This window comes from Aptenodytes patagonicus, chromosome 6, assembly GCF_965638725.1.
Source record: "Aptenodytes patagonicus chromosome 6, bAptPat1.pri.cur, whole genome shotgun sequence".
In the NCBI taxonomy this organism is placed as follows: domain Eukaryota; kingdom Metazoa; phylum Chordata; class Aves; order Sphenisciformes; family Spheniscidae; genus Aptenodytes; species Aptenodytes patagonicus.
The window spans coordinates 30,131,243-30,142,176 of NC_134954.1; the positions used below are offsets into that span (position 1 = coordinate 30,131,243).

A 10,934-nucleotide genomic window follows, 5' to 3' on the forward strand; every position below is an offset into this window, starting at 1 on the left:
CCATGCACAGTGCACTGCAGCTGGCTTGAGTTTTCCTGTGCATTTGAGCAAAGTGCCTTTTTGTTAAGTTTTTTGGTTGGTGGTTTGGGTTTTTTTGCTACATGATTATCAAGTCTCTAACATTCAGACTAAGGAGTAAATATGCACCCAAAAAAATACCCCAAAAGCCCTGTGTGTGGCAGAGGCATTGGTTTTTGACAACGCAGACCTGGCCACCAAGCAGGAAGCTTGATCTCCAGCATCATGTTGAGCAGAAGCAAAACCCCAGTCCGGGCGGATTTGACACCACTGAGAAGAGGCCAATACAGACAGACTAAACCACGACTTCAGAACAAACATTTAAGCAAAAAATTTTTATTTAAGGAATACTTTTAATAACAATAACTTAAAACCAATTATGGCCTCATGCTACCTTACCCTCAGCAGAAGCTAGTGCCTGGCCGTCGCTTTTCAAGGAGACAGGTCTTTGCAAGCAGAATAACCACCCAAAGAAATAGCAATATTCTCACTTCAGCATTATGGATTCAAAGCAGGCGGCCTGGGAAGGAGCTCCAGCTAAAGGAGTTCAAAGCATGACAAACATGTTCCAACAATGCTCTGGCTGCAGGAAATATAAGAATATAACGTACTTTGTAAATATAACCATCCCCGCCTCCTGCATGGATAGTAGAAGAGCCACTGGGTTCACAAGACTAGAAATGCAAGGCCCAGCTCCACCACGAGCCCGGTCTTTGCAGAAGACTGTTCTTGCTCTTCCCGATGCTACTAACACTTGGCAATGCTACAGGGAGGCAGAGGATGCCCCAGACAGAAAGGAAAAGAACACAACAGATCAGTTGAGTGATGAAGGAAGCATCAAACCAGGGAGGACAGGAGCCTGCAAAAGACAGAAAAGGTCTACCGGGAGCCAGCCGCTCCCTCCTACCCCAAAAGGGGAAACAACAAAAACAAAGGAAAAATTTCAATGCCATAGGACCTCGCAATTTGCAGTGTAGCATCCTGGAAAGCAATCCTCCTCACATAGGTGCTGCACAGAAATGGCACCCAATCAGAGCACGAAGCTATACGAAGTTGCTGGGCAGGGCAACTGTGTTTTAAGGCCGTTCAGGAAGGGGAAGCTGAACGCCCAGCACAGCACCAAGGTCTTGTCTCCCACCTGACCAACACCAATGCTGCTGGAAGATCTCCCTTTGGACAACCGATGCTCCTGGCCAGAGAATGGGAAGGAGGAGAGCAATGTCCTTTGAGAAGTTCAGAAGCATGCTAAATCAGAGCTCTCCAACACTCCAAGCCTCCGAGCAGCCTGCTGAGCCACTGCGATAGCTACAGCAACAGGCATTCCCTGAATCTTCCCTGCAAGATTAACAGTTGAGATCACACAGGAGACAGACACCTGTCATGCCAGATCTCGCGCATAATGTAGGTATGAATCTAAAAACATGCCTGCCTCATATTTGAAGCTAAGACTCTACTATAACTCTGCCACGTGGAGAATGTGCATACATGTCTGTGGGAGAAGAGCCTGAAGTACGGGAAGGAGAAGCAGAGCAAAAAAAGCTATGTTCAGGACATAGCCCTGCATTAAAGGAAAAGGTCCCAAAGAAATCACCCAAAGACACAGCAAAGGACACAGGCAGTACACAGTGGCAAAGGCAGATCAGCCAGCCTGGTTTTGGCATTTAATAGACCACTCCAGTCCCACAGAAACAGGACTGCGCTGGTTTGGAAGAACAGGAAGGTAGGAGACACGGAGGTAAACAGCTTTTTATACTCTCCTCAATGACTGCCCAACAGAGAGAGTCTGTGCACTTTGCTGGGGCAGCACAGATGATGTGCACAGCGCTCCCAAGCACTGAGAGGCTGGGGAAAGAAGTCAGAATCAGGAGGTGATCAGTAGCTCTGAGAGGTAACAGGGTTGCAATGCTAAACCAAGGCAAAAGACAACACACAGACTCCAATCTCTAAAACTCACCTGGCAGTTCACTTCTTCCTAATTTGCTTGGCAACTACCAAATGAAAAGCCTAAATATTAAGGAAACACAGAAGTCCAAAGGGTAAGCATCCCAGAGGAAGACAAGGGGAGAGGAAAAAAATATTGCAGTGTGAAGAAACAGTCAGAGGAAATCACACCAGCAACTGTGTCATGTTGCTCCCAAGCCCATGAGCAACAGAGGAAGACACCGCAATGCTGGTTTCCAGCTGAAGTTTCTTCTACAGCAAGATGAGATTTAGTGCTTCAGACCATCTTTTTCCTTTCAGTCTCCAAGCGTCCCGCCCCCCCAGCCCTGCCCTTTTCTGTTCAGGCGATCTTGGCCAGCCATTTCTCGAGGCCCTCGAAGTCGGCATCTCCCTCCTCTCCCTTGCTGCCCCGAGCACTGCACTCCATGAATTCCACCTTCATCGGTAGCTGGGAGAAGTCGAAGTCCTTGCCCTTCTTCCCCAGTTGCGCAGGGCCCCCAGTGGCTGAGCCATCCAGACTGGTGGGGGCTGCAGAGCGGGTCACTCGTAAGGTGTTGCTGCAGAGAAGGGAAAGAGTCAAAAACTGTGAACCAGGGGAACGTTACCTACACCGTGGCTACTCAGATGTTTTGGACCCAGCTCTGTCAGCAGGATGCCAGCTACACCAAGGATAGAAGGTGCCATGGCTCTGCACAGGCAGGGACAGGCACTTTGGCCACTTCTCTTAAATACCCGCTGGAAGGCACAACTGCAGAGAGGCTCAAGAGAGCAAGACAGACAGGAGGCCACTCAAGGAGAGGGTGCTTAAACAGGTTTTGTTCTGCAATAAACAACAGCAAGAGTCAGGTGATGATGTCCTCATCTGAATTTCCCCAATATCCCCATAGCAGACACCAGTCACCAGGCGTTACATATGGTTTAGCCCACAGCGCTCAGGATCTGCACTAGTTTAACAGGTTAACTGGGAAGAGAGAGGCACCCGTGGTATCAGGCATCATGCAGGGGCTCACCCCTCTGCTGCTTGAGTGTGCCAAATACCTCTGGGGACTGAGAGTCTCCCCACTGCTCCATGAGCAATGCCTGCCCAAGGACCAGGCTGCAATGTCACTGCTGCTCCTGCCCTTCAGCTTGCTGCAGCATCTCAACTCCCTGCCACATGCAGAGAGGAAGGATGGACCTCCTTGTCCACACTCACCAGGAATTCAAGGCAGAGGCAGCACAGGGAGATGGAACAGCCCAACAGATGCAGAGGCACTGCGATTTGACTGCCTATGAGGTCCCAAAAAGTGAGGCTAGGGAAGTCAAGGGGCTGCATCAGGCACACATGCAAACAGCAATCTCTCCCCAGGTCTTTGACTGCCTAGTAGAGCCTCATGGCCGGACTGCTGCATCTCTTCCAGAGACAGAGCAGCCTGGCAATGCCTGCTCTCAGTCAACCCCAGCTACTCCTTATTCATAGAATCGAGCTAAATTAATGGGGCACAGGGAAAGAACAACACTGCCCAGAGATGCGAGTTCAGGAATAAGAGAGCAGACACCTCCTTGGGTTCTCCACACAAGGACATCCAAGTACGGCAGTGCAGGGAAAGGATAGCAGCAATCTGCCAGCCTGCAGGAATGATACTGCCTAAACAGGGCACATATAACCTACCTAGAAATCCAACTTCTACACACAGCTAACTGCCAAATGCCCAACATCAGAACCAAGGAACGCTTACTTTCCTGCAGAGCTTGAATATGCAGCAACTGATTTCTCCCTTAAAAACAGGAATGTCAGGTATTCAGCCTGGAAGAGGCACCAGCAATAATAACCCTGCTGCCGTCTACTGGCCAAAGCGATTATAGAATCACAGAATCATTTAAGCTGGAAGAGACCCTTAAGATCACCGAGTCCAACCATAAACCTAACACTGCCAAGTCCACCACTTGGCAACAAGATGGTCATATCCCACGAACATGGATTTGTCTGGAGACCAAAGAGCTACACTCCTCCTCCTACCCCCAAGACCGCCTTGCCACTAACTGCAATCCAGCAAACAGGACCCACAGGCAACAGGAAGGCAAAATATCCAGTTGAGTGTGTGTGTGTAAGCAAAATCTCTACTAGGTGCTGGTGGAGAAGTCCACCACAGCACAAGAGCTGCACAGGTCTCTCCTAGAGCAGATCTGACCCAACTACAATTATGGGACTCACAGGCAGAATCTTCATGCACAGAGATTAAATATAGCTTAAAAAAAAATCAACTTCTACTTGCCCCCTCCCCAGATGGACTTGCCAGCTGTTGACGCTGCAGCTATTCAGATGGCAGCTTACAATGCAGCACAGTCTACAAGCCACTTTCTCCTCCTCCCACTTCCTCTTACAATCTAAAATTAGCACCAGATCATACATCATCTGTCTTCCCAGGTTAATGTCCTTCCTAAGGCAGATACAGAGCCAACACAGGGTCCCAAACAGGCTCCTGCAACACCTGTTAGCAGACCAGGAAAACTAGATGCTCTCTCCCCAGCTCTCAAGCTTTGCATGCCAAGCCCTCAGAGCAGCCCTGCAAAAAAAACTGTGCCAGTAGAACTAAGCAGAGCTACTGAGATCTTCACACCATTCACAGAAAGTCTGACATTTGGAAGCCAACCCTGCCTGTACCTGAGAGAGGACCCAGATACCTCCCTGGGCCATGGGAGGTATCGCTTAGCCTAGGGATGGCAGCTTTTAGGAAAGGATTGGGATGTTGTTTCTCCAACCCACAGCTTCTAGAAGGCAATACACTGTCTGTGCTGCCTACTGCTTTTTTACGTGCTTTAGCAAGGAGCAATCTTCTCTCATCCTGGTTACACCTACACAGACAAAACAGACTGCTCTTTCTCTACAATGAACTTAGATGTGGCTCAGGGGAGCTCACTGAGCACTGAGGTAAGAGATAGAAAGGAGGAGAGAGAAGCTCAGAGAGTTTAAGATCCAATTTCATACTTACAGCTCTTTCTCCAGCTGCTGTTGAATAAGTTTTGCTGATTTTGCCATTGTGACATCTAGAGAGAGAGAAAAGAAAATGAAATCAGCTCTTTGGTTTTATGTCGGAATTCAGAACCTGGTTCCTCCTCCTAAAGGTACAGTAAGGTGTGCTCATATTGTGCAGTCATAAGAGTTACCAGGACAAAGACGGCTGTGTCTGCACTAGGATAAGGGATGCTGGAGCTTTGGGTTTGCCGGCATGAATAGGAGCAACCCAAAAGTCTGATATAATGTAGGGAATTAATTTCTTCTTGCTGGGCAGTAAGTTGATTCAAACAGAGGATGGGGGTTTGATGTCCCACCCATGAGGCCCAGGACTCTCACCTGTCCTGGTATTATAGAGCTCAACACAGCACTTTTTAACCTATGGCACGTGGAGTCATGCAGGCCTCAGGCAGCTCCTGAAGTAGTGCACGAAATAACTAAGAAAAACAAATCTGACACTGCCCAAAAGCTTCAGATTGTTACACTGGGATCCACACCTTCACTGTAAAAGTTGTAGGGATCTGAAAATCTAGCCCTTTCCAGTAACTGCATGTTCCTGCTAGTCCAATCAAGAGAAAACATATAATCTTGGCAGATAAACGACTGTCTGATTTTAACATTGAAACTACCAAGTGTGTACAGATAGTTCATTATGCTCAAGTTGATCCTATTTTCTGCTGCCTGCAGATTCAGGAAGACAGTCCTGCACAAGCAGAAAGCCACCTGCCTTACTTAAGCCCATCTAAAAAGCTGTAGCTCTCCCAAGCGGTGCTTCTCTGCAAAGCTATTAGACATACCTGACCTAAGAATTCTTCCGATGGCTGCTAGAAATGTTCCTGCTGAGTAGTCCAAGTTTAAAACTAAGTTCCAGCCTTCATTTTGCTGAAATCCCAACTCCTAAGAAATTCAGTGTCCGTGGCATGAACCCCTATCACTCAAGGACTGAATCTGATGTCCAGCCTGCAAGGCAGCACACAATACCTTGCTTATTGCAAGCGATCAGCAGCGCAGGTGCATTTTTGAGCACAGTGCTATCGATGAGGACCTGGTACAGGAACTCCGCCACATCCTTCACCTCCCGCTGGAAGGCCACACTGTCCACCACAAACACGATGGCTCTGGAGGAAAGAGGGAAGAACATGTGCTGGGCCTGAAGCTCTGCAACCATCTTCCCCTGCAAGTATTCCAGCCTGGGCTAACACATTTGTTTCCACAACTGATCTCATCCAACCCAAGAGCAAGTTAGCATGTGCTGGCTGAAATACACCCCCCATTCAGCCCCAGCAGAAAATCTTTCCCTCTCTGCCCCACGGATATACCACATCCCCTAAACACTCCCCGCTGCAGTTGCTTTGCCTCCTGATGCACTACAAACACAGGTAAGCGGGAAAGCAGAACAGTAACTAACCCCCACTACCCCACTGCAGAGCTCTGACTCTCAGGGCACCACCACACAGAGTGAATCCAGCCCAGCTCACAGCATCCTCGGCACCATCATTTGGTTCACCCCTGTCCAAAACATCACCTGCTCCCTCCTGCCCTGCCAATCTCCTCCAAGTTACCTGGCTGCGGCCTTGAACCTCTCCAAGAACTGAAGCCGCAAACTCTTATGGCCTGGAAGGTCGATTAAGGTCACGTTAGCGCTCTGGGAACAGAAGCGAGAAGGTATCAACAACACCTAATCTAGGGGTACCTGTGATCACAGATCAAGGAAAACCAGTCTGACAGTGGATTCCAGTCAGCCTGGTGCTGGGGCAGCAGTGGGCGAGTGAATCCTGATACGGGGCAGAAGCACGTAACTCTCCCAGAGGTGCAGCCTCTCCAACAGCCCAAACAATTCTGACAGGCAAAAAAAATGCTGAGGAACAACATTCATGGCCAGGACTCAGTAAGGAGGGCACCAACACCAGCAAACCACCCACCAGAGCTGAGAAAAGAGAAAAGAGCTGACCACAGAGAAAAGAGAATGTTCAACCCGTTTCTCATCCACAGTACCCCCCCTACAACTACCACACACACGGTGCGAGTGACAAAGCTTCATCAGTCACCTCTCTTGGTACACCAGCAGATTTACACTGTCCCTGACAGCAAGCAGATCTCTGTACAGCAAAACCACAAACTCTTGTCCTGCAAGTCCCTGATACAGGACACTAATCCCACAGTCTCTGAATCAAGATATCTATTCACGCACAGAATCTACCTAACTGCAAGTCTACCTAAATACACATAACTTCACTGGGAATAACACAAAAATGCCCTTGCAAGAGACTTTTTCAATTGAAAGCTACAAACGTTTCCCTTTCCACAGGTTGCCAGCCAGAGAAAGCAGTGACATTAAAGAGAACGAATGCCTCACGCTCCTGACCGAGATGTGGCCAAGTAGGGCCACGTCACCGTTCAAGATAATGCTCATTGTTCTCAAGAGGGGAGAGAACACTACACAAGACCCTATCTACTCACTGCTCTTTAACGGAAACCTTGTCTACAATTTAAAAAAAGAAAAGCAACAGTCTGCATTGCAGCATTCCAGCACCTCTCCCCCTCCAAATACCTCCTGCCTGCTCAATCTTAGAGACACAAATATAAAAAAAAAGCGCTGCACTTCCCTTTACTAAGTTTTTAGCCTCTTATTATTACCAGTTACTGAGGACTGCCACAGAGAAGCCACAAAAACATCCTCTACTTTTACAATTCACCAGCACATAGTGTGCTGCCAGCTTGCTGCTTTCACTGCCACATGTGTGCCCAGCAAGAGAAACTCTTCTGAAATGAAGGAGATCACCATAAATTGAAAATAACTAGGTCTGTGGTAGCTCAGGACCCAAAAGTAACCAAAACCCTTTTTGAGACCATATGAAGTTCAGCTGGGAGACTCTTTTTAAGCCTGCTAAAGCTTTTAAATTCAGATTATCTTGGGAGACACAGAAATTACTGCCCAGCAAACAAATCAAACACGACAGAACAAAGTTCCCTCACAATCTCCTTCCTGCTCCGAACCACACCGCTGTCCCCACAGTGCTGTATGTTTTACTCCACTTGTAAAAGCAGCTCCTTTTCCTCTCCTATAGGAAAAAAAAAACCCACACGCTACCCACCTTTCAAAACACAATACACAAACATGGTTTTCAGTCAAAAAGGTTTCATAGTTTGACAAGCAAAGAAAAAAGAACCTGTGGAGACGAGAATTCCCTAATACCTCCCAGAATTTTCCTACTTTCTCAGCGTGCACTGCCTAGAAAAATCCTATCCTACACTCAGGCCAAACTGGGGACTGATTTCAAGCTGGGAAAACTGAGGAGCCCAAAAAGCATCAAGTCAGGTTTAGCAGAGGGAGCAGGAAAACAAAGGCACCAGCTGGCTGTAGCAACCACGCACAAGTTACAGCCAAAAACCTGCCCGCTCACCTTGTTGTTGCTGACTCTGTAAACTGCAGAGCTGTCGGTTATCGAAGTCTGGGTGTCGCGGTATTTGCCTGTCAACAGCTGTGGAAAAAAAGTCATTTTCAGAAAAAAGACACTGGAGGAATGCTGGCATGACATTTCATCCACTCAGAAACCGAAGTGATCTGTAAGGGGTAACAGACTTCAGATATCTGATTTCAATTTACATGCATGAAACAATTTCAGGCTTTTTTTTCCCCAAAGAATTTAAAAAACACTCACTAAGGAAAAAAAAAAAAAATCTATTTATATACTGAATCTCCACATTGCTAAAACAAGAAAGAAGACAGCGTGCCTGCAAATCCCTCGGAGCACCTTCACCTCCGTACGAGAGGACACCAGACGGCTGGCAGGGCGGCGGGAGCCGACCAGCTCCCCCGCCCGGGGCTCCTTTCGCGGCCGCTACGAGCCCCCCCCCGCCCCGGCTCCCCGCTCACCCGCGCGAAAAGCAGCGTCTTCCCCGCGTCGCAGAGGCCCAGCAGCAGCACCGCCTTCCGGCTGCTCCTCCTGCCCTGCACGAACCTCCAGATCACTGCGGGAGAGAGGAGGGAGCACCTAAGCCCGCCGCTGGCGGCACGGGCGCCCCCTCAGCGAGCGCGGCCCGGGGGACGGCGCTCCCCGGCAGGCTCGCAGGGAGCGACCGGGGGAGCGGCGTCCCCTGCAGGCCGCAACTCACGGAGCGTGACGGCGACAGCAAGCAGCGCCAAGAGGACGGAGAGCACGGCGGGGTCGGGCGCCCGCAGCTCCCGCCGCAGCGCCTCCAGATGCGGCTCCAGCCTCCCCGCCATGGCTGCCCGCGCGCACACGTCGCCGTACCCCCTGCTCCCGCTTCCGGCCCCGCGGCCTGCCGGGAAGGGCAGGCGGCGCGCGCAAGGGCTGCCGGGAAGGGTGGGCGCGGGTTCTCACGGGAATTGTAGTTCCTGAGGGGGGAGTCCCCGCGGCCGCGGCTGCTGAGGAGGAGGGAAGGGGGAGGCGGGCTGGGGCCAGGCCCAGGGCTCCGCGGCTCGGACCGGCCCTGGAGGTGAGGGAGCACGTTGCCTTGACCGCATGAGGGGGTGTTAATGCACGGCATGGCGCTGGGGGCGGTGGGTGGCTGCAGTGGCCTGAGAGCCATGGAGGTCTGGGAGGTGATTGCCCCCCTCGGCTCAGCACCAGGTCCTTGCTTGAGACTCAAACATCTTGAGATGTTTGGCCACATCTAGGTACTGCATCTGGTTTTGGGCCCCCCGGTTCAAGCAAGACATCCATGAATGATAGCAAGCTCAGAAGAGAGCCACCAAGATGGTCAGGGGACTGGAGACTTGCCCTGTGGGGTGCGGCTGAGGGACCAGGACTTGTTGAGACTGGAGAAGAGATGGCCACATTTGTACCAGGCATCAGGAAGATGGAGCCAGGCTTTTCATGGTGGTGTAGGATGAGGAGCAATGGGAATACATTGAAACAAGAGAGGTTCAGAGCGGGTATGAGAGAAACTTCTTCCCCTTGAGGACTGTCAAGCAGTGGGACAGGTTGCCCAGGGAGGTCATGGAGTTGCCATCCTTGGAGGCTCTCAGTGCCTGACTAGGTCAAGCCCCGAGCAACCTGGTTGACCCCTTTCTTTGAGCAGGAGGTTGGACTGGAGACCCCCGGAGGTCCCTTCCCGCTTGAATTACTCTGTGATCCTCTAGTGAGGTTCCTTTTTTCCATGCCTTCGACTTGTCAGACAAGGGGTTACACCTGATATTGAGTACAGATGATGCAGCTTTTCTTGGGGAAAGTTTTCTAACTGTAGCCATAGTTAGTTGTAGAAGCAGGCTCTGAGGGGCGCTGTATCTCTTTCTATGCTAGTTTTTAAGAACAGGTTAGAAAAGCCATCTGTCCAGTATATTTCATCCTACATAAATGTGAGGAACTAAATTTCATTGCTTCCCGTCACACTCTACATTTCTGTCTTCCAAGGTGATCTTCAGTCAGGCTAGCAGACTTCTCACAACACATACCATATGCGTCCAAAAAATCATCATTGTGAGCCCATCAAAATATTCATTCCCTCAAAGCCAGAAGCTCTTAGCATCTTTCTGCTCTCAGCAGCTCTTCCATGCCTGCCTTGACAACAGGGTTGGGACCTGCTGGATTACTCCAGACTGTTCCTCTGAAGCGGAGAGCCTCAGCAGACATTTTGTCTTGCCTTTTTATTCTCACCATGGATCAGAGGCAGGCTGCCCACCTACATGTTTGTTTTCAGGTTGGCAGCACGTCGGACAGACTACCGAAACACACACGTTTCTAAGTAAGTCCTAGATTTTTTTCAGAAAGGAAGTCTAAGCCCGGACTCTACCCGTCAATATACTTACGTGTTTTAAGAGTACTGCCTGGTGGAAATGACTCAGATCCAGCCAGCTGAGATATGAGATGGAGTAATTTCTATTCAAACCTTCCATTATACAACCACTGTATTTTTTTGGTTTGGTTTGGTTTTTTTCCTTCCCCACCCTTTAGCTTCCCTGACATAAACAATCTCCCTCTTCCTGTGTCCCAACCACACTGGGCAACTGTCATCT

The 10,934-nt window shown here is 49.8% G+C and overlaps 1 protein-coding gene across 1 annotated transcript; it reads right to left on the bottom strand.

Annotated features, from left to right (window-relative positions):
- Positions 1 to 337: 337 nt before the first annotated feature.
- On the bottom strand, positions 338 to 9,199 carry SRPRB (SRP receptor subunit beta). The gene is made up of 7 exons (XM_076341806.1): positions 9,071 to 9,199; positions 8,832 to 8,926; positions 8,359 to 8,436; positions 6,517 to 6,599; positions 5,936 to 6,072; positions 4,932 to 4,986; positions 338 to 2,516 (listed from the first exon to the last, which is right to left on the bottom strand). The coding sequence occupies exons 1-7, from the start codon at positions 9,180 to 9,182 to the stop codon at positions 2,300 to 2,302; spliced, it is 777 nt and encodes a 258-aa protein (XP_076197921.1). The 5' UTR covers positions 9,183 to 9,199; the 3' UTR covers positions 338 to 2,299.
- Between the last annotated feature and the right edge of the window lie 1,735 nt (positions 9,200 to 10,934).